This window comes from Balaenoptera musculus, chromosome 1, assembly GCF_009873245.2.
Source record: "Balaenoptera musculus isolate JJ_BM4_2016_0621 chromosome 1, mBalMus1.pri.v3, whole genome shotgun sequence".
Lineage (NCBI taxonomy): Eukaryota > Metazoa > Chordata > Mammalia > Artiodactyla > Balaenopteridae > Balaenoptera > Balaenoptera musculus.
This window is the reverse complement of record NC_045785.1, coordinates 60,766,310-60,791,345: the sequence shown is the minus strand read 5'-3', so window position 1 is coordinate 60,791,345 and position 25,036 is coordinate 60,766,310. Positions and strand designations below refer to the sequence as shown.

At 35.6% G+C, this 25,036-nt stretch overlaps 1 protein-coding gene across 1 annotated transcript in view; it reads left to right on the top strand.

Moving 5' to 3' along the window:
* The first annotated feature begins 350 nt into the window (after positions 1 to 350).
* The window catches only part of ANKRD13C (ankyrin repeat domain 13C), an 82,646-nt gene continuing 57,960 nt past the window's right edge, over positions 351 to 25,036 (top strand). The window contains exon 1 of the mRNA XM_036857340.1: positions 351 to 1,135. Coding sequence (XP_036713235.1) covers positions 691 to 1,135 — 445 coding nt within the window. The 5' untranslated portion in view covers positions 351 to 690. The remainder of the gene's footprint in view (positions 1,136 to 25,036) is intronic.

Here is a 25,036-nt window from a genome sequence, read left to right as displayed (position 1 = left end):
CGAAGTAGGTGCTTAGCGAAAGTTTATTGAATGAGTGTCCTGTGCATTTCAGTGACATCATATCCTGTGTGCCTTGGCGTCAGTCAGCACTCCTGAGGGAGGCCCAGAGGTCGCAGGGTTTGTCATTGTTTATAACGTGCATCGAATATCTCAAACGCAGGCTAAGGTTTCAGACGGCCCACAAGAAGCGCGGCCATCAGGACGCTGGATCCCGGTCTTTTAGTTCAAAGACTACAGCTTGGGGCGGGAACCCGCTGCCTGGGAAGCGCCGACATTCGGCAACTCTGGGAACAGAACCTGCGAGGGAGGGAGCAGGCAGCTCACTTATCGCGGTGTTTCCTCCCTCCTCCCTCCCAGGGGAGCTCTCGCGAGAGAAGCCAGGGGAAGATGGCCGTGCTCTGTTTTTCGGTGTGAGGCAGTGGCGGCGGCTGCGGCGGTGGGGACGGGGATTCTGGTGTCGTGGGCACCTGAACTCTAGCTCCCCCCAGCGAGCGCGCGTCCCTTCGTGCCTAGGCGAGAGCCGGCTCTTCTTCCTCCGGGAGATGCGTTTGTCCCGGGCTCGGGGGCGCCCTGGGAGTTCATGCTGCGCTGGAGTATCCTGGCCACCGCTCTAATCGCCTTGTGCCGCCGCAGCGCAAGCTTCGTCGCCAGGGGTGAACCTCCTGGATCCCCTCTCTGCCCCTGGCGGCGATGACCGGGGAGAAGATCCGCTCATTGCGGAGGGACCACAAGCCCAGCAAAGAAGAGGGGGACCTGCTGGAGCCCGGGGATGAGGAAGCGGCGGCTGCCCTCGGCGGCACCTTTACCGGAGGCAGGATTGGCACAGGCAGCAGCAGCAAGGGCGGTAGAGCCTGTCATAAGATCTTCAGTAACCATCACCACCGGCTACAGCTGAAGACAGCTCCGGCCTCCTCCAATGCCCCCGGCGCCCCGGCCCTGCCGCTGCACAATTCCTCCGTGACTACCACCTCCCAGTCCCCGGCTCTTTTAGCGGGCACCAACCCCGTTGCTGTCGTCGCAGGTGGAGGCAGTTGCCCCGCACACTACCCGGTGCACGAGTGCGTCTTCAAGGGGGATGTGAGGAGACTGTCCTCTCTCATCCGCACGCACAATATCGGGCAGAAAGATAATCACGGTGAGGAGTGCTCGCCCCTGTCCACCTCTCCTTCCCAGAGCCTAGGTTGTGCCTCCCCAGGCCTCTGAAATCCTAACAGACCCTTCTTTCCTCTCTTTTGCCCACCATTCCAAGCCAAATGCCCGTAAATCTTGTAATAGCATGCCAGTGGTTTCGGGATTGGTTCTTGTGGGTGCGAAGGAATGTTCCTTCCTTGGCTACTTCAAACTCTTAGAAGCTGTTTTATGTTTGAGACAGGGCTTCAGTGTGTTGATTCTTGACCATAAGAAATTTTAGATTGCCTCTCATCCAACCTGGTCATCATCCATTGTTTATTGAACTATATCTTTTCTTCTTCAACCCCCCTACCCCCTTGGGATCTTGAATTTTGAACATATAAATTGCCCACCTCCCTTCATTGCCCAGGTACAAATCCCAACCTGACTGCAACTGGTTGTGATTTCTACGTGCCATCAGGTTGTTTGTTTATTTTCTTTCTTTTTTCTTCTACTTTTAGGAAGCTTAGTTTGGTACAAAGTGTTTACATTTTGCAAATGCTTTGATTTCTGAAAGCCACAGTACAAATTTGTTGGTATTTGATACCTAGAGCATGTAAAGTGACTTCTGAGTGGCTAAGATTTTGTTGAAGTAGAGCTTAGAGTTTTTTGCTTGTTTTAGATAGATAATTGCTAATAGTAATGTTTTATCTTGATGATCTGTGACTAAAAATAGTACTATGATTTTTCATAGTAACCTCATCATATCCTACATGACAACATGTAGTGTCATTTGTTATTCAAGGACTGTATTTCTACTTTTTGCTTTAATTTATTAGCTGAATTTTTTTGTTTCTTCTAAAAACATAATGTGACTGAGTTGACATTTAAGCCACAGTAAATTAATGAAAACTATTGTCAACACTGATATTTTCAACATTTGATAGGCCATTTTAAACTGGGTAGTTGACAAATATTGTTAATAGCTCGGCTTTTAACTGAACGTGAGTATTGTATACATTCAGTTAGAACACACTCAACTCTGCTCAAAATAGTGTTAACACATTAATGAAATACTTGCCTGTGGAATAACCTCCCTTAATTCCATTGGACTCTAGGCTTCTTATGTACAATTAAGGCAAAAATTGAGATTAAAAAAAAAAAGTAAGATTTGTGTTGGTTGTATAATTCTCTAACAACTGCATTTGTATTCTGAATTTACAATATTGTAAGAATTACTACCTCTCATTTATCAAAAATCAAATCCCCCAGAGTGTTCCTAAAAGCTGCACCCAGTTTTTCATTCCTACATTTAATTTATTTAATTACTTTACTATTGTTGCAATGACATAATATTGTTCATTGATGGTAATTATATTCTAACCCTTTGGGAAACAGTTTTTAGAGGGAGATCTGTTGTAGCTTCGGGTTGTTTAGTTATTAGGACATTTTTCAGATTTGGTCTTCATAGTAGCTATATATATATGGTTTATCTTATGGCCATTGCCTTTAAAATATAGAGTTCCATTACGTTGAAATGTACCTGAAAACAGATAAAACTTTGTTTTTGAGAGTTGATTCCCTTTGAAAGAAGAGAGAGGTGACTATGACTGACAAAGTATGATAGTATAGTATGTTAGAACTGATTTTCTTGATTGATCACGGAAGGTACTGAATTGCAGGATTATCGGGCTTGCATATCTGTCATCTAGCATTTACAAGTTGGTTTGTTAAAGTACGAATTCTGTTCAAAGTAATTAGAATCCTGAATATCCTTGAACTCTTCCTTAGCCCACTGAAATTCTCTTTCTAAGTTGTCTTGATATACTAAATGCTTGCATTGTACTTAGCTGCCCTTACATTGTTGATTTTATTTTATTTTTATTGACGTATAGTTGACTTACAATGTTTCAGGTGTACAGCAAAGCGATTCAGTTTTTTATATGTATGTATTTTAGATTTTTTTCAGATTCTTTTCCATTATAGGTTATTACAAGATATTGAGTATAGTTCCCTGTGCTATACAGTAGGTCCTTGTTGTTTATCTATTTTATATATAGTAGTGTGTATCTGTTAATCCCAAATTCCCAATTTATTACCCCCCCCCTTTCCCCTTTGGTAATCATAAATTTGTTTTTTATGTCTGTGAGTCTATTTCTGTTTTGTAAATAAGTTCATTTGTATCATTTTTTTAGATTCCACATATAAGTGATATCATAAGATATTTGTCTTTCTCTGATATACTTAGTCTGATAATCTAGGTCAATCCATATTGCTGCAAATGGCAATTATTTCATTCTTTTTTATGGCTGAGTAGTATTCCATTGTCTATATATATCACATCTTCTTTATCCATTCATCTATTCATGGACATTTAAATTACTTCCATGTCTTGGCTATTGTAAATTGTGCTGCTGTGAACATTGGTGTGCATGTATCTTTTCGAATTAGAGTTTTCATCTTTTCTAGATATATGCCCAGGAGTGGGATTGATGGATCATATGGTAACTCTATCTTTAGTTTTTTAAGGAACCTCAGTACTGTTCTTTTTTTTTTTTTTTTTTTTTTTTAAAGATTTATTTATTGATTAGCTGATTGATTGCTATGTTGGGTCTTCGTTTCTGTGCTAGGGCTTTCTCCAGTTGCGGCAAGCGGGGGCCACTCTTCATCGCGGTGCGCGGGCCTCTCACTATCGCGGCCTCTCTTGTTGCGGAGCACAGGCTCCAGACGCGCAGGCTCAGTAGTTGTGGCTCACGGGCCTAGTTGCTCCGTGGCATGTGGGATCTTCCCAGACCAGGGCTCGAACCCGTGTCCCCTGCATTAGCAGGCAGATTCTCAACCACTGCGCCACCAAGGAAGCCCCCTCAGTACTGTTCTTAAAGGCTGTACCAGTTTACATTCTGTTACATTGTTGATATTTTTGATGAATGTAACCAATGGTTCACATACCTGTGGAAAGTGTAATTGTTTTGCCTGCGATTTACATTCTCATCTCCTGCAGTGAAGACTCCTAAGAAAGAGTAGCTTCTATTTAACGTGCTACTTCTTTAATCTTCTTTTCCCCTGTAGCTGCATAATTTCTCTGCTATATTTTACTCATGAAATTTTACTAACCTGGATACTTTAGTCTTTTTAGATTATTTTTCATTTCAAATTACAAAAGATAAATGCATTTTGAGTCACCCAACAAAAACAAGCTCTTTGTTATATTTGGATTGTTATAGCATGATGAGTACACAGCAGAATCGTACACTCATACAGGTGCATAGCAGAGCCATACAATTATATCACATCATATGCCATAGTTAGTTTTATATTCACTAGATATTCCTTCCATAATGTAATGATGATCATCATCACAGATACAGTTTATTAAATACATCAGCGCTATGCTAAGTGTTTACATACATTATTACATTTAATTCTCACAATAACCCTGCTATAAAGGGTAGCTTTATCCTTGTTTTAAAGGTGAGGAAAGTGAAGCCTGGAGAGGCAAGGAAACTTTGCCAAAGTTGCATACTTAGTAAATAAGTTCCAAAGCTGGGAACTGAACTAACAGCAAGAACCCCAAAGCAGGGCTTCCCTGGTGGCGCAGTGGTTGAGAATCTGCCTGCCAGTGCAGGGGACACAGGTTCGAGCCCTGGTCTGGGAAGATTCCACGTGTCGCGGAGCAACTGGGCCCGTGAGCCACAACTACTGAGCCTGCGCGTCTGGAGCCTGTGCTCCGCAACAAGAGAGGCCGCGATAGTGAGAGGCCAGCGCACCGCGATGAAGAGTGGCTCCCGCTCGCAGAAACTAGAGAAAGCCCTCGCATGGAAACAAAGACCCAACACAGCCAAAAAAATAATAATAATAATAATAAATAAATAAATAAAATTTATATTAAAAAAAAGAACTCCAAAGCACATGATCAGCCTGTTTGTAAATATTTCTGTTGATCAGGATGCACTATTTTGCAAAGAAGTCAATTTTAATAATGTGTATGTGGCAATTTATGGCAAAGTTCTTTAATATATATTTCTCATTTAGTACTTGTAGAGAGAGAATGCCACTGAACAGCTCACAGAGATTTTCTGTAGAGCCCAAATCTCTCACTGTTGTTATGTTTCTTTTTATGTAATGGCACGGATAAATAGGCTACTTTGTCCACATGATAGCCCTTTAGGTATTTGACAAGCAAGAGCTATCATGTTCTCCTTATCTTCAGGTTAAACATTCCTAACTTCCGTATCCATTCTTCATATGACATGGTTTATAAAGTGCTAAGAATGGTCCCTGAAACACAGTAAATGCTATAGAAGTATATTAAAAAAGTAAGTGAAAATCTTAGTCATCTTCTTTTAGTGAAACTCTGGTTTGTTAGTTCTTTCCTTTGAGGATGGTGCCCAGAACTAGCCTTAGTGTTGAAGCTATAGTAGCCTCATCAGCAAAGACAAAGAGACTATATTTATTGCTCTAAGCAATACACATTTAGTAATGTATATTAGTAAAGAGCATACATTAAATAATATAGTACAAGAGTATGTGGATTTTTTAATACTGTTTATTCTCAAGTAAGTGGCTGTCTTTCCATTCTGTCCTTTCTTGTGCTTATTTATTTTTTTTTAAATGAAAGCTTTGTTTATTTATTTATTTATTTTTGGCTGTGTTGGGTCTTCGTTTCTGTGCGAGGACTTTGTCTGGTTGCGGCGAGCTGGGGCCACTCTTCATCGCGGTGCGCGGGCCTCTCACTGTCGCGGCCTCTCTTGTTGCGGAGCACAGGCTCCAGGCGTGCAGGCTCAGTAGTTGTGGCACACGGGCCTACTTGCTCCGCGGCATGTGGGATCTTCCCAGACCAGGGCTCGAGCCCATGTCGCCTGCATTGGCAGGCAGATTCTCAACCACTGCGCCACCAGGGAAGCCCTTATTTTTTTTCTTTAACCTCAAAACAGGACTTTAGGGACTTCCCTGGTGGCGCAGTGGTTAAGAATCCGCCTGCCAATGCAGGGGACACGGGTTCAAGCCCTGGCCCGGGAAGATCCCACATGTCTCGGAGCAACTAAGCCCATGCGCCACAACTACTGAGCCTGTGCTCTAGAGCCTGAGAGCCACAACTACTGAGCCCACGTGCCGCAACTACTGAAGCCCAGGCGCCTAGAGCCCGTGCTCTGCAACGAGAGAAGCCACAACAATGAGAAGCCCGCGCACCGCAACGAGGAATAGCCCCCGCTCACCGCAACTAGAGAAAGCCCACGCAAAGCAACGAAGACCCAACGCAGCCAAAAATCAATCAATAAATAAATACAATTTAAAAAAAAAAAACAAAAAAAAACAAAAAAAAACAAAAAAAAACAGGACTTTACATTTATTAATTTTTATCTTGTTAGTCTTGATCCTTTATTCTACCTACCTGGAAAGCTTATTGAATCCTAATTTGGTCACTATTTAGCTCACTATTCATTAGCTCTTTCAGTTTGCAGTGATCTCTGAATTGAAAAACTTTTTTTGGTGTGTGTGTATGTATGTATATTTACAAATTATTGTCAAATTGAGTAGGAGCAAGGATAGAGCCTTTTCTTTTATGGAAAAATGTTAGTTGAGTTTGAATTGCTTTTTCTAAGCCATCAATTATATTGAGGAGTATTGTATTTGGATCCAAACATATCTCTTGAAATATAAGTTAAATACAGTAACAGCCATAATATCATATATATACTGTGTTCAAATATGCCAATGATTTTGACACATGGTATATTTAATAACAGCTCTTCTTGGGTGGGGAAAAAGATACATTAAGTGTACAAAAATTACTTAAACCTTATATCATTAGTATATCTTTAGTTATATACCCCCCCTTTTTTTAAGTATAGGATTAAAGTTTAAGTCTAAGCTTTTTTTCACATTGAGTGTGAAGATTTTTCTGAATCCTTTTTTGCCATTGGTAGTTAAACAAAGCATCATGGTAACATACTATTTTTTTTTTAGTTGATGCTAATGATTTTTATTTCTTCCTCTTTAGAATTGAGAATGCTTATGAAGTTTATAGAAGACTTTCTTGATTTTGACTGCATCCTATTTGTTAAACTTGTACTTTTGTTTTTTCCCTTAATTGAGTCAAATATCTTTGTAAGTTAAGCACCTTATCTTGGACATTAGTCAGAAGCTTTTAGGGGCCAGAGTGACAAAAGTCCTTGATATATGAATTGCTCAAACCAGCCTTTCCTAGATGTGAAAAATTTCTGATCTATTCTGAGAGGTTTGGCAGTTTCTACTGCCTTTAATTACATCGTCTGGCATGTGACAAGCCATCTTCTCTATACACAGTTAATTTTCATTTTTACTGAATTGTAGTGTAATCTTCTTGAAGCTATTTTACATAGTGATTAGAGATTTCAAATTTAAGATAAAAGTCAGTTTGAGAATATTCCTGCCAATGCAGGTAACTCAGTGAAGTGATAAAGAAATGGCTAACTTGTGTCTGGTGGCTGACAGATTTCTTCAGACAGAGATTTCAAAACATCTTACATTCAGAAAATTTAAAAATGTACATTTGAGAATGGAGGCAATAGGAAATCTTTTTGGTGCCCATACAATATGTTTATTTTGGCTTATTCTATATGAATTGATCTTTCTTTTGATATCATTTTCTCTGCTTCATTTTTGGCATTAACATTCATGATGGGTGATACAAGAGAATAAAGCACAATATGTCTGTTTGAGAAAAGGCGACTATGAAGGTAAATTTTGCATGGAAAAAAAAATCTTGAAGTCTCAAGTGAACAATTTTAGTCAAGAGGCACATCTTTAAAAGAACACGAATAGTTTTGTATCTGTCCTCCTCGTGTTTTGTAGTCTTCTCTGAATTTTGTTTTTGGAAGGCATACCTCATTTTCCCTTAGAAAAAAAATGGTTTCTGGAGGCCCAAGATAATCCATTAAAGTTTTATGCACTGTCACTGGGTATGAGGGTGATTTGGCTGTGAAATCTGTCACTCCACTGATCTGTGGGGTTGATTCAGTTGATCTTCATGACTGTATGAACCTTCTTCCTTTCACCTTTTCCTGCATGTGCATCTCCAACAGAATAGGACGGTCCTGGGGTTAAATGACTGTTTCCTGATGCCATCATCATTAGCACTATAGAACGTGAACTGCTACTTGAAATTGTGATATGAACACATCTGCAGAGCTACCTCTGGAGAGCTACCTTCATTGAACCACAGTAGAAGTAGGAAGTCTGACCTTCAAACTTTGGCAAAAAAGGAAGCAGAAATGAGCAATTACTGATGATATTGTGTCCTGGGCATCAGCAATGAGGCAGGAGAATTCTGGAGGACTTATTGGAGAACTGAATATGTCTGTCCCAAGTTAATGGCATTCATAAGTCATAGAAATCTAAATGAAGAGTACAAGGTAATTGTCAGGATGCTTTGTGTTCTAGAAAATGAGTGTAGATTCTAAAAAATTGGATAGGGGCTGGAAAGACAAACAGTATATTCCTGTTCGTATACCATTTATTTCACTGGGGAGAGGTAGAAAATCTGTTTTAGAGCAAGACAGAAGCATGTCAAATGAGGGTAGGAAAAAGGGAAAAGGTCTCTTTTCTAACTGTTTAAAGATTATGAATGGTGTTAGTTATCAGGATATGTGAGGTTTAACTGTGTGGTTGCATTTCATCTGTTCTTAAGCCTGTTAGTCTTCTTGATATCCCAAAGATCATCTGTAAAACTAGAAGGCTTTTTCTATATATGGAATCAGATCTGAGTTTGAGACCATGCTTCTCTACAAACTGGTTTTTATGTAATTATACTATTTATTTAACTGCTGAAATAAGTCGATATAATAATATCTATCTCTTGGGGCATTATAGTCTTAAATGGGAGACCACACTTGAAAATATTTTAACAATGAAGGCTCATATCATAGTAATATCATTAATATCAATATCTTGCTCTACTTTTGCTGTGACGTACCTTTCAGCAGAGGACATTCTAGTTTTTGAGGTTTAGTTAGGACTTCATTCAATTGAGGTTTTATCTGATTCTTGAATTTATACTGCCTATCAGTTTGCTAAAAGGTTTATTTGCCTCTCCTGTCAGTCATCTTTCGTCTACTACTGGTGTAACTGGGTTCAGTGCATTTGGATTCTTGGCTGTAGATATTGTCAGGTGTGTTAATTTATCCTCTCTTAATCAGCACTGTGCTGACTTCTATAAAGCCATCTGGGCTGTGTTGCATATCCTCTTGGATATTGGTTGGCTTTCATAGAGAATCATGTGGAAACCTGCATTGTCCTGAGGTAAAATGCTTTTTGGAGAGTAAAAACAGATTTTAACGCTATTCTAATGGTTCTTCATAGTTTTTTTCCCCCTTTTTTTGTTCATTCATTCCTTCACTTAACAGATATATACTGAACTCCCGATATGTGATAAACAGTGTTTTAGGTGCTGGGGTTACAGCAGTGAACAAAATGAACAAAGTTGTCCCTGCTGTCAGGGAGCTTACATTCTAATGGGGGAAGATAAATAGTAAACGAACTAATAAAAATATGGTAAAGAGAATATGGCAAAAAGAGTTTTAGGCAGAGAATTGCAAACACAAAGGTACCATGTTCAAAGAATAGGAAGAAGACCAGTGTGGCTGGAACAAGGCAGAGAGTGGTAGGAGATGGGAGATTTTGAGACCGGGGTGTATACACGTAGAACTTTGGTAGACCATTGTTAAGGATTTTGGCTTTTACTTTGCGTAACATAGGAAGCAATTTGAGGGTTTTGAGTAGCCAGGTAACATGATCTGATTTTAAAAGGCTCTTTCTGGCTGCTATATGAGGCAGAAAAGAAACTTGAGTGAGGGAGGCATGGGTCAATTTAACATGCTATTATAATAAGTGGGGGTAACTGGAAATAATGAGAAGGTAGAGCTGGTTAGGAGTCGATGATAGATTGAAAGTAATATGTGTGTGTGTGAGTTTTAGTACTACAGTACCATTTATGAGAGAAAGCACAAAAATTCTCCCTTTTTATTGCTTGCTTGGATGAGACTTGGATGGAAGATGTCTGTGGAAGCTGGAGCTGTGTTGGTTCTAGGACTTGTAATTTCTTGCTTTGCTCCCTCGTTAGGGGGCACATGAAGTCAAAACTATTTTTGTAATAACCCAAAGTCATTGTTTGCCTTTTTCACAGCGCTGACATTTTCACTGATGGTACAAAAGCAGTGGTGGGTAAAATTGTTGGAACATTAGCATGAATCAAGGCACCAAACTGCTAGTAGTCATTGTATTATTCACTGCCGTGTACTTGAAGTAGGAAAAAAAAAAAAAAGCCAATTTCACAATGTCTTTGATGAAGGTGTAGAAATTGTTAATTTTAAAGTCAATCTTGAGTACATACTTTTTATATTCTTTGTGACATAATGTGAATTATGCATAGTGCTTTTCTGCTGCATACTGAAGAGAAAAAAAGGGAGAACATTTGTGCAGTTGAGTTGTAAGCCAAACTAGCTGCTTTTGTCATGGAACACCATTTTTATTTGAAAGAACAGCTTACGCACAAACTATGGTTATCACAATTTGGATATTTGGCCTACATTTTCTGGAAATTGGATGAAGTGAACGTGTGACCTCAAGGAAAACAATTGACGGTATTTGTTGCCAATTAAAAAATTCAAGCTTTGAAATGAAATTTAGAATTTGGAAAACTTGTCTCTGTCACTGTAAGCTTGACAGCTTCCTAGTATTTAAAGACTGTTCTGGTCAGATTGGTGATATTACTAAATGTGATTTAAAAATTTTTGTATAGTGAAATGTGTTGACATTTGGAAGATCTGCATAACTCAGTAAATCAGTATTTTTTAGACTGATCAATGCCTGATGTTACAAAACCATGCATCAGTAAAAGATCCATTCAAAGTGCAAGAGAAACCAATGAATTTCAGTGTACCACAGTACAAAAAATTTATTGATACTGTTTGAGATCTCACGTGGCAACAAACCTTAAAGAAATAACCACTTACTAAGTTTTGGTGTAGTATCAAAGAATACCCCCAAATTATTTGAAAAGACTGTTAAAATACTCCTTGTTTTTTCAAGTGCATATCGTCTGAATCTGGATTTTCTTCATATACGTCACAACAACATTTACACCTGATTGAATGCAGAACCAGTTATAAAAACCCAGCTGTCTTCTATTAGGCCAGACATTAAATTAAATTTGTTTTTATTTTTAATTAAAGAATTTAAAATAGTACCACTTGTCATTCTTTTTGTTTTGTTTTGGAAAATTGCAATTTTTTTCATGAAAAAATTATATTAACATGTAATGGTTTTATTGTAATTTTAAAATTAATAAGGAAAATTTTAAAACAATTTTAATTTCTAACGTGGTAAATATCAATAGATTTATTCATATAAGAGATTTTTGGGATCTTCAATAATTCTTAAGAGTATAATGGGGTCTTGAAACCAGAAAGTTTGAAATCTGTTGGTATAGTAAAAAGAATACTGATTTTAGAGTCATGACTCCCATAATTTCTGGATATGTAATTTTAGGAAATTACTTAACCACTTTTAGATGTATTTTTCTTATGACATGTGAAATAAGAATAATCTTTGTCTCACAGGGTTAGAGAGCAAATTAAATAAGATACCTAAAGTATACAGCATAGTGCTGGGCACATAGTATATAATATATGCCCTGTAAATGCCAGCCATTTGGTTGATAATTTGCATACTTTAAGACTATAGTGGTCTTAATATTACTGGAATGTTTTTTACTCATTTAACAAAACAGAGTTCAGTTTTGTTTACCAAGTTAGAACCAAGGCATCCAATTTCAGATTTAAAAGTATATTTTGAAAAGCTAATGGAGAAAGTTATTTTAAGCTTTTAGTGTCCTTTGTGTAACAAATTAGTTTAAGCAGTAGGTTGAGGACTTAAAACTGAGGGGATAGTAGGTGAAGGGTAAAGCTGGGATACTTGAGCACTTAGTTTCATGATACATTTAGTCAGTAAAGTAAATGTGGTATTGGGTAGATAATAATGTTGATGAAGATTATTTTGCATTTAAAATATTGAAATCATAGCATGACATTTGGCATCCTTGATTGTAAGTAGTATGTGTTTCTGATTATGTTCTTACCTTAAAGTGAGAGGGACTGGATTGTTGAACTCAAAATCATTTCTAGTTCATAAATCTTTTGAAATCGTGATTAATTTGGACTTGTAACTTAAGCAGATGCTGAGGCTTTTACCTTTTCATCTATATGTTCTTGGAGGGTTTAAGAAAACAAAGAGTACTTATCTAGGTGCATAAATGCCTTGATTTCTTCACCTGTATGCTCTGTCTAGACTGTGGTAGTTTCTCCTTAATTTGTGTAATTTTTTGAATAGTTACTATGTTCACATGCTACAAAAGTATAAAAAGATATAAAAGGATATGAAGTAAAAATAAAATTTCTCTCCTACCCATCTTTATCCACCCAGTTATCCTCTTTGGCAGCAGCTAGTGTTATCAGTTCCTTGTTTTCTTTTTCTGCTACCATTTAGAACATGGTACTTTTTTTTTCTCCTGAAAGATAGGGAAGTGAAGAAAGAACTATTACAACCTTTCCTACTATTAGGACAAAAATGGATATTCAGAAATTTGTATGTTTGATTTTAAATGTCTTTCTTTTTTCTTATTTTTAAATTTATATCTCCAGCCTCGACTTCTCCTTGGAGTTCCAGATTTTGTAATTATCTCCACTTGGGAATCTCAGAGATGTTTCAAAATTTATTTGTCCAAAATGGAGTTATCATTTTCCACTTCCCACCTGGCCATCTAGTAAATCACATCATTTAGCTATCCAGTTCTCAAGCGTCAATCACTGGGATCATTCTTTGTCTTACCCCCTCTTTTTACCCATACATGTCTAATTAACAGGTTATTTTGAATCAGTCTACTTTCTGTCTCCACTGCTACCACTTTGAGACCAACCAATTTTTATTATCTTTTCCCTGGAATACTACCCCAGACTCATAACTAGTTTCCCTATGTCCCCTTCCATTCCATTCTCTGTATGTTAAGAATAGTGATCTTAAAATGTAATTTGTATCATGTCATGTCCCTGCTCAAGGTCCTTTAATGCCTTCTCCACTTAAAAGTAAGTTCATATTTTTTACCATATGTTATAGAACCCTGCATGATCTAGCCCTTTCTTACTTCTCTGATATAATCTTGTACCAATCCCTTCTTTTTTTCTATGTCTGGCCATACTTATTTTCTTTCAGTTCCTTGAACATGCCAGGTTATTTCTGGCCTCTGTCTGGAAATTCTCATTCTTTGATTTCATAGTTCTTACTTAGCTTTTAGATCTCATTTTAAACATTATCTCTTTAGAGAGATTTTCCTGACTTAAATATCAAAAAATATGTCTGTCCTTATTATTTTCAGTTTTAGCTTTTTATTTTTCTCAATACTTACAATCTATTTTGTTTCATTTTATATTTCTTTTTCTTTTATGAATATAAACTCCATGAGGGCAAGAGTTATTTCTAGCTTATTAATGGTTGAATCTCTAGTGTCTAGCACTATGCCTAGGACATAGTGATCCTCAGTAAAAATTTATTGAATGGAAATGAATGGATTTTCCTTCTGGGTAAAATGTTGGAGAAATAACAGAACCTATGAACTCCTTCTAACTTTGTATTAAAATACAATGATGACTCTAGAATCAAGTAAACTAGATAATGAGAGAAATTTTCAATAATAGTAATGTAGTGTGATTACATATAGAAATTATATTGATGAATGACAGGTGTTCTATCCTGTCACCTGTAATGTGACATGAAACCCTTAGTGATTAGAACATTGGTCTACAAACATTTCATTAAAGGGCAAGATAGTGAATATTATAGGCTTGCAGGCCATACCATTTGTTGCATGAAAGTAGCCATAGACAGTTCATAAACAATCAGCATGTGGCTGTGTTCCAGTAAAACTTTATGTCATGTTCCTGAATTAGAGGATGAAGAAGTTTCTAATATGGGAAACAGATGGCAGGAGCAGTTTGTGCCCAACAGCAAGCTTACCCCTTCTTCTTGCCTTCATTTATTGTTATCATTAAGACTTATAACAGTAGAAAAAAAATAAAACTTTTTCTGGTACCTTATTTTGAATAGAGAAATTCACACTAAAGAAGCAAGTGGGCAAGAAAGCTTATTTTAGTTGAGAGCTAGACTAACCTTGGTGATGGTTGTTAAGGAGCAATAAATCCAGTAAAAAGGCCTTTTTAAGGAAGACTTTTTCTTTTAAAATTATTAGGAGAGTGAATACATTTTTACTTATCGGCCACTTATCTCTTATTTATCTTTAAACAGCTTTATTCTGATATAATTCCTATAGCATACAATTGAACCATTTAAAGTGTACAATGAAATGGTTTTTGGTATATTCAAAGTTGTACAACCATTACCACAATCACTTTGAGAACATTTTTATCACCTTAAAAAGAAATGTATTTTTTTACCTTTCACTGCCCCCCACTCCATTTCCTCCAGCCCTAGACAATCTCTAATCTACTTTCTGTCTCTTTAGATTTTATTATTCTAGACACTTCATGTAAATGGAAATCACACCATCTGTGGTCTTTCACTTAGCACATTGTTTTTTAAGGTTCATTCGTGTTGTAGCATGTATCAGTACTTCATTCCTTTTTATTGCCAATTAAGATTACATTGTATGGATGTACCTCATTTTGTTTGCACATTCATCAATTAATGGACATCTGAGTTGTTTCTACTTTTTGGCTATTATGAGTAATGCTGCTATGAACACTTGTATATAAGTTTTTGTGTGGACATGTTTTCATTTTCTTGGGTATATATCTTTTGCTAGGTCATGTGATAAGTCTGTGTTTCCCATTTTGAGGAACTACCAAACTGTTTTGCAAAGCGGTTGCACTATTTTACTGGCCGAACAGCAGTGCTTGAGGATTTCAGTTTTTCCTCCTTGCCAACACTTGTTATAGCCATCCTAGTGAGCATAAAGTTGTATCTCCTTATGGTTTTGATTTGTATTTTCTTAATGGCTAATGATTTTGAGCATCTTTTCATGTGCTTTTTGGCCATTTGTATATCTTCTTTGGAGAAATGGCTATTCATATATTCCCATTTTTAAATTGGGTTGTCTTTTTATTATTTAGTTGTAAGAGTTTATTTAGAGTATTAGAGTCTCATAGGAAAGTGCTTAAATATCAGCTTGTTCTTTTAGCTTCAGAGTTTAGAGGAGTTTCTGCTATTTATTCTCTTGAATGTTGAGAGGATAGTGAGGGCAATATGCTTGTCCTTTCCCATATTAGATCTGAATAAATCATTTCAGGATGGATGAGCAGAAAAAAAAATCCATTTGAGAGTCTTTGGAAAGCAGTTATTGTAAAAGAAGCATCATTATAAGTATCCTGAAGATACTGTTAGGAATACTATAAGAAATAGAAGAAAAGTTTAGAAAATAATTGCCTTGTTTTTCAGTAACACATAAAGCAGTTTGTTTCTCTAAAACTGTTAAATCATGATGTGAAGAAAACAGTCCAAATTATGAAGATACTATGGAAATTTTAAAAAATATAGTCACTGCATTAAAATGATCTAAATTGAGTACAGTAAATAAAGTCTTGACAGTAAAGAAAATTGAATGAGTAGTGTACAAAAATAATTTGAAAACAAAGACTGTAGAGGAAAAGGAGACAGATTAAAAGAATGAAGGACAAGTTATAAATATGGGCTATACATGTGTAGATTTTATTCTATGAATAATATGAATTTCCAGAGAATAAAACAGAAGAAATGGATCAGAGGCAATACCCAAAGCTATAAATAAAGAAGAAAACAGTTTTTTATCTAAACTTTGTTCTGATTCCAAAGTTAGAGCTCATAATTTGTTCCAGGGAAAATTAATGAAAAGAGATCTGCATATCTTCATGCTATTTTTTTTTTTTAATTGCCCGAGCAGCGTGGCTTGTGGGATCTTAGTTCCCCCTACCAGGGATTGAACCCGGGTCCTCGGCAGTGAAAGTGCAGGGTCCTAACCACTGGACTGCCAGGGAATTCCCTCTTGGTGCTATTTTAAAATCGAATGAATCCTACATATATACAAGTAAAAAGCACAGATTACTATAATATTGAACTAAAATGTATATCAGTTTGGCCTCAGACCTCGCCAATGTTAGAACATACTTGATACACCATCTGCCAACTGTAGAATTCTTTCTAGCCAAGTATTCATTTGTGAAAGCAATAGTAACATTCTAGAAAATAGACCAGCCATCATGATATCATTCCTGAAAAATATTATTCAAAGAAGTATCCCAGATTGGAAGGATTAAATGACTAACCCAAGAAAGGAGACGTGTGTCTGAAAAGGACTGATAATGAATTTTAAACCAGTTAAATATACCATAGATAAGTCTAATAATTAAAGCAAATATGATTATAATCCTGAGAGCAAATTTCCAACCCCCCCCCCAAAAAAACACTTTTGCTTCAAATTTTGAGAGACATGTAATCTATAATGGGTAAGGAAATGGTTTATAACCACTGATTAAATTACTGAAACAAAAATAGAGCTAGAGGAGACATAAAAGTACTGAACTCTTTACAGTTGCATCAAAAAGAATAAAATACCTAGGAATAAACATACTTAAAGAGGTTAAAGACCTGTACTAGGAAAACTATAAGACACTGATGAAAGAAATTGAAGACGACACAAACAGATGGAAAGATATACCATGTTCATGGATTGGAAGAATTAATATTGCTGAAATGGCTATACCACCCAAAGCAGTCTACAGACTCAGTGCAATCCCTATCAAAATACCAAGGGCATTTTTCACAGAGCTAGAATGGATAATTCTAAAATTTGTATGGAAACACAGAAGACCCCGATTAGCAAAGGCAATCTTGAGAAAGAAGAACAGAGCTGGAGGGATCATGCTCTCTGACTTCAGACTGTACTACAAAGCTACAGTAACCAAAACAGTATGGTACTGGCACAAAAACAGACACATAGATCAGAGGAAGAAAATAGAGGGCCCAGAAATAAACCCACGAACATATGGTCAATTAATCTATGACTTTGTCATAGGAGGCAAGAATGTACAATGGAGAAAAGACAGTCTCTTTAATAAGTGATGTTGGGAAAACTGGACAGCTACATGCCAAAGAATGAAATTAGAACATTCTCTAACACCATATACAAAAATAAACTCAAAATGGATTAAAGACATAAATGTAAGACCAGAAATCATAAAGCTTCTGAGAAGAAAACATAGGCAAAACACTCCTTGACATAAATAGTAGCAAAATTTTTTTGGGTCTGTCTCCTAAAGCAAAGGAAAAAAAAGCAAAAATAAACAGGACCTAATTAAACCTGAAAGCATTTGCATAGCAAAGGAAACCATTGACAAAGTGAAACAGCAACCTATGGAATGGGAGAAAATATTTGCAAATGATCTGACCAACAAGGGGTTAATATCCAAAATATATAAACAACTCATGTATCTCAACATCAAAAAAATAACCCAATTGAAAAATGAGACAAGATCTGAATAGACAGTTTTCGAAAGAAGACATACAGATTGTTAACAGGCACATGAAAAGATATTCAACATTGTTTAATTATCAGATAAATGCAAATTAAAATCACAATGAGATATCACCTCACACCTGTCAGAATGGCTATCATCAAGGAACACAAATAAAACAACTATACTCCAATAAAAATTAATTAGAAAAACCACAAATAACAAATGTTGATGAGGATATGGAGAAAAGGGAACCCTAGTACACAGTTGGTAGGAATGCAAATTGGTGCAGCGACCATGGAAAACAGTATGGAGGTTTCTCAAAAAACTAAAAATAGAACTACCATATGACCCAGCAATTCTGCTCTTGGGTATTTATCTGAAAAAAGCTGAAAACACTAATTCAAAAAGATACATGCACCCCAATGTTCATAGCAACATTCTTTACAATTGCCAAGATATGGAAGCGACCTAAGTGTCCATCAATAGATGAATGGATAAAGAAGATGTGGTTTATATACAATGGAGTATTACTCAGCCATAAAAAATGGAATTTTGCCATTTGTAACAACATTGATGAACTTGGAGGGTATTATGCTAAGTGAAATAAGTCAGACAGAGAAAGACAAATACTATATGATATTACTTATATGTGGAATATAAAAAGTAAAATAGACTAGTGAATATAACAAAAAAGAAACAGTCACAGATATACAGAAGAGTCGCAGATGTAGATATGGGGAGAGAGAAAGGGGGACAAGAAGAGGGTAGTGGATTAAGAGGTACAGACTACCATATATAAAATAAATAGGCTATAAGGATAATAATACAGGGAATATAGCCAATACTTTTTAATAACTATAAATGGAATATAACCTTTAAAATTGTGAATCATTGTGTTACACACCAACTATACCTCAGTAAAAAAGAAAAAGTACAGACCTCTTCATTTGTTGTAATGGGAATCAAAAGTATAGTTTACTTTTTTACTTTGAGTGTTAGATAAGTATGAGTTTAAAAATGTGTTCTAAAAAGTGTTAGTTTGCTATAAATAGAATTTAAAATCTATCTATAATCTGTTATTGTGGAAGATGAATTTTAAAAGTCCAAATTAAAAAAAAAAAGTAGAAAAGCAAAGCCACAAGACTTAAAAAACAGAAGTCTCCAAAAGTATGATTGTGTCAAATAAAGCTTTATATTCCCATATTGTGTTAGTAATGATTCTTGGATTTACAAGTGATAGAAACTCATTGCAAACTAGCTTAAGCCCCAAAGTATTTATTGATTCATATAACTGAAAATGATAGGGTAGGAGACAATAGTGACATGATTGTATCCAGATTTCCTGCAGTGTTATCAGGACTTTTGTTGGCGGCGGGGTGGGTGTTGTACAATATGTTAGATCTGGTGTTATGTAGAACTTAATTCTTCCCTCTTGCAGTTGGGCTTTCTTCTATGTCAGAGTTCTTCAACCTCTGCACTTGACATTTTGTGCTGGATGATTCTGCATGGTGGGAAACTATCCTGTGCACTATAGGTATTTAGTAGCATCCCTGGCCTCTACCCTCTAGATGCCATTAGCACCCCCCACTCCCCAGTTTTGACAACCAAAAATGTGCCAGACATTGCCACATATCCTCTGGGGGATAAAATTGTCCCTGATTGAGACCCGCTAATCTATATGGTAGAGAATATGCAGTCTCATACTCAGAACCTTAAAGTACTAAGGTTCCAATGGCAAGAGACAGTTTTCCTCACTGGCTCAAGTACAAAAAAAAAATTGCAGAAAAGAACCTTGACCCAGGTGGGAATTGTGCCCTTCCTTGAAATAATTTTCTAATTAAGTATCAGACTAGTTGGGTTTGTGTCATGTGTCTTCCCTGGTTCATGTACTTAAGGTATGGCATTTGTTACTAAGAGAAAGGAGTAGTGAAGAAATTCCAAAAGTAACAATGATGACATCTACTAACTAAAAGGGAAGAATAGGACTTTCACACATACTTGAAGGAGAATAGTGACAAATGGAAATTTTATTGTTGAGTCAATGGTAAAGAAAAGAAAGCTATGAATCCTCAAGATTTAATTGCTGATAAAATTGAATTTGAGGTAAAAATGATTTAAAAGTGCTAAGAGAGTAATTATATTTTGATAGAAGTTATGATCATTAGCACTCATAAAAGTATTGCATCTTTATGCACTAATCAAAAAAGTATAAAAAAATAGAAAGCAAAGTATTAACGAAGATGGAGAAAAGTTGACACATAAAATCAAAGTAGAATTTCTGCCTCTAGTAATGATGAACTAGATAATGAGGACAACTCTTCTTTAGAAGGCAATAAGAATAAAATATTCTACTTTAAGGGCATTGGAGATCTAATGAGGTAGGAAGGAATACTGGGCCAAGATCTGGCAGAAGATGGAAATCCAAAGATGCAAACCTAACATTTGAGGTTATTTTTCCCCAGCAGCTTTTGTGAATCCAGAAGAAGCAGTTAAGAGGCTGAGCGGTACTTTTGACAGCCTTGGTGAGCTAAGAGGACAAAAGATGGAGGTCAGGGCCTACCAGGTGTGGGGTATCTCTTAAACATGCTGCTTTTTGGGATGGAAACTTGAAGAGCTGCAGCTTAGGAATAAGGATGAACTGCAGGTAAATTAGCTCTGATATAGGTTGAAGCATAGCTTTGAGTCATTTGTGAGGGCCAGAAAAAAAATGTCAATCCCTGGATTAATCTAGTACCCCCAGCCATATGTCAGAAGCAAATAAAAGTCTCTGTAGAATTTGTTTCTTAGACTTCTAGATTTTTGCAGAAGGAGTTAATTAAATATGTTCAGTATACAATTAAAGATAACCAGCATTATAGGGAAACTAGACAACATGAATGAGAACCAGAGAGAAGCAATAAGAGAAACAGAGCCATCAGAGCTTCATTTATTGTAATTATTACTAGACAGAGACTTTATTTTTTATTTATTTACTTATTTAATAGAAGTATAGTTGATTTACAATGTTGTGTTAGTTTCTGGTGTACGGCAAAGTGATTCAGTTATACATATATATATTCCTTTTCAGATTTTTTTCCATTGTAGTTTATTACAAGATACTGAGTATAGCTCTCTATGCTATACAGTAGGACCTTGTTGTTTATCTATTTTATATATAGTAGTTTGTATGGACAGAGACTTTAAATAACAATGTTTATTATGTTCTTGGGGGATGAGAGACAAGGTTGAATATTTTAGTGGAGAACTGGAAACTATGAAAATTGAAGTAACATATTTGGAAAAGAATTCAATAGAAATTCTCAAATGAAAATATATAATAACTGAATTAAAAACTAAATAAATGGGCTTAATAACAGTTTAGATCCTGAAGAAGACAGAACTCGTGATCTTGGAAATATGTCAGGAGAAAATATCTACAATGAAAAAGGGAAAGAAATGTTTTAAAAATTAAAAACGGTAAGAGCAGTTCTATGTTAATTGAACCCCAGGAGAGAAGAGAGAGAATATGGGGCTAAAGCAATATTTGAGGAGACAGTTGCTGAGAATTTTCCAAAATTGATGAAAGACATCAATTCAGAGATTTAACAAGTCCAACCCAAGTAGAATAAAAAAAGGATTCCACATTGGAGTGGAATGGCGGAAAAAAAATCTTAAATGCAGCCAGAGAAGTCACATTACTTTAAAAGGATCAGTAGAAATTCCTACAGCTGACTTCTCAATGAAAAAGAAAACCATAAGACTACATAGAATACTGAAGAAAATAACAGCCAATCAAGAATTATATACCCTGTACAATATCCTTTGAAGTTGAATAAACATTTACAATCAAAAACCTAAGCGAATTCACTTATCAGACCACCACTAAAAGAAATACTGAAGGATGTGTTTCAGATAGAAGAAAAATGATTCTAATGGAAGGCTAAAGAGGTAGGAAGGAATGAAGAGCAATAAAAATGGTAAGAAATCTTAAATGAATATTGATTCTATAAGGTACAAATAAAGACTCATGGGATTAGATAACAGCATATAAATCTGGATGGAGGGAATGAAGTTAGTGTTCTAAGGTCAATGACTTGCTCTCAAGAAGGGAATGTGCCATTTAACATTAGACTTTGATAAATCAAGGATGCATATTGTAAACTCTAGAGCTGTGCTGTCTAATAGAAAGGCAATGCAAGACACATTTATAACTAAGTTTTTTAATAGCCACATAAAATAGAAGTAGGTGAAATTAATTTTAATACTACATTTTATTTAACCCAAAATATCCAAAACATTATTTTAACATGATGATCAATATAAAACATTATTGAGATATTTTACATTCTTGTTTTTCATACTAAGTCTTCAAAAATCCCACTTATGGCACATCTCAGTTCAGACTAGCCACATTTCAAATGCTCGGAACCACATGTAGCTACCATATGGGACAGTGCATCTCTAGGATAACTACTAAAAGAATAGTAAAATAAAAAAATATATACCTTCCATCCACAGATAAAAACCAAATGGAATAATGAAAATAATCAATTTAGAAGAAGGTAAGAAAGATGAGAAAAAGGAACATGGAACCAGCAGGACAAATAGAAAGCACAAAGCTGGATGGTAGATTTAAACTCCAATAATATCAGTAAGTATAACATATGAGACTGGATTAAATGCTCTGGTTAAAAGACAAATATTGTCTTACTGTATGAAAAAACACCCAACTACATACAGTTGGAAACACATCTGAAATATAACAATATGTAAAAATTGAAAGTGAAAGGAGTGAAAAATATGTTCCATGTAAATATCAATCAAAAAATTTGGAATAATTATATTAACATCATAGTAGGTTTTAAAGCAGAAAACATCTGAGATAAAGAGAGGTGCTTCAAGATGAAAATCATTCGTTGAACTAGGAAAGTATAAGGATTTGATTTGTACTTAGTAACATAGCTGAAAATATATCAAGCAAAGTTGCTAGAAGTACAAGAAGACATAGAAACCCCCAATTACAGTGGGATATTTTTAACATTCCCCTTTCTTTAACAAGCTGACAAAAAACCAGTAAGGATATAAAAGATATGAACAACACAAACTGGATCTAGTAGGTTTATATGAAACGCTGTACCCAAAACCCTTAGGATACATGTTCTTTTCAAGGTTACAGAAAACATATACAAAAATTGACCAAATTTGACCATAAAGCAACTCTCAGCATGTTTCAGATTGAGATTATACTGAGTCTGTTCTCTGATCACAGTGCAAGTAAACTAGAAATTATTAATAAAAAAGGTAAATATACTAGGAAATGGTAAAAAAATCAAGCATTTAAGAATCCATTTCAAGAAATTAGAAAAAGAACAACTTAACTTGCTTAATTTCCCAAGTTGAGTCTATTTTACCCACATAACATAGAAGAAAAGAAGTTATAAAAGAGCAAGAATTATTGAATTAAAACAGACATTAGGTAGCAACATGCCAAAACTTTGTTCTTTAAAAAAGGGCATAAAATTAATAAACCTCAGACTGATCAAAGAAAAAGAAAACACAAGTAACAAATGTGAATGAAAAGTGGGGCATCTGCATAAATTTTAATGTCATTACAAAATCATAGAAGGATACTGTGAACAAAATGTATGACAATAGGTGACAATTTATATGACATGGACAGAATCCCTGAAAAATTTAATTTGTCAAAATGCACACAAAAAGGAATTAGAAAACATAAGTACTCTTGTTATTATTAAAGACAATGAATCCATAATAAAAATGTTCACTCAAAGGAAACTCCAGGGCTAGATGGTTTTACAAGTGTATTCGTGTAAACATTTAGGAAAAATAACACCAAAAGTTTTACAATTACATTACTTAATTATGGAAACATTTGAGTTTGCAACCGTTGCCTAAGGTAATGCCTGTTGCGTTTTAGTCATCAGGTTTCTGTAACTTGATATTTTTAAGGTTTGTTTCTATAGTCAGAACTTTTTCTTATGCCTTCATTCACGAATGCTTATTGACTTTTGAATGTTAGATGTGTATTGGAAGCATTTCATATACATAAATGAACAAAATATGTATCTAGTTATCCTGAGGTTAATGTCTAATGAAGGAGACAGATGTTTACACAAAAAATTAAAAGTACAGTTTAGTGTGAAAAGTGCTGCAATAAAAAGATAGGTATAGAGGGCTTTGGGAGCAGTGCAGAGGGACATCTGATTGTCTAGAGAAGACTTCAGTGAATAGGTGATGTTTGAGCTAAGCCCTAAAAGGTGAGTATTAACTTGCCAGGCAGATGGGGAAGGAATATTTAGGAAGGATTAATAAAATGTGTGTAAAATATCGAGAAACTGGCTTATTGGAGAATTTATTGTATGCAGTTCAGGTGAAATACAGGGTGAGGAAGAAAATAGGAGAAGAACGGAAGGTAAGGACATATCTCAAGAACCTTTTATGCCATGTTAAAGATAAAATATGGACCACTTCCAGCCTTTTAAGTGGAACTGTAACATGGTCAAGTTTTTGTTTTAAAATTATTATTCCAATATAGAGAGGAGATTGAAATGGGGCAAAACTTGAGGCAGGGAGACTTGACGGTTGTTGCAGTAGATATTCAGGTAAGGTGATGAGAGCTTAAACTAGAAAAGAGGTGGGAATTAAGAGTGATAGTCCAAAGTAAAGGCTTTGGTTTTGGCATAGTGTTAAGCTTTTGTTTCTGGCACCAATTTGTCAACAAGTTGGTTTACTTTTTATGACTGCTTTTTGGTTTTGATAAATTGTCATAGAATATGAATGCAGACTTATGAAAATAGTTCAATATTTAGAAAAGGTGGAAGACGATCTTATTCTAGACCAATCAAATTGGAAATTGATACTTACACATGTGGATTTCTTTTCTTTTTTTCTGGAGCTGATCAGAAACAAAATAAATATTTAGAATAACTAGGTACTGTTTTTAGTAAAACACAAAATGTGTATCTTCTACAGACCCACCTAGGATTTAGCATTTTGAGACAGAAGAAATTGTTTACCTTTGCAATATACTTTTTTTTAAATTGAAGTATAATTGGCATACAACATTTTATTACTTTCAAGTGTATAACAATGTTTTCATGTTTGTATATAGTGAAATGATTACCACAAGAAGTCTGGTTAATATCCATCACCGTACGTAGTTCAAAATATTTTTTTTCTTGTGATGAGAACTTCTAAGATCTACTCTTAGCAACTTTCTAACATGCAGTATAATAATAGTCATGCTGTATATTACATCCCTATGACATTTTTTTGACTGAAAGTTTGTACCTTTTGATTCTCTTCACCCATTTCGCCTACCCTCCCATTCTCCACCTTTGGCAACAACCAGTTCATTCTCAGTATATATATATATATTCATATATTTA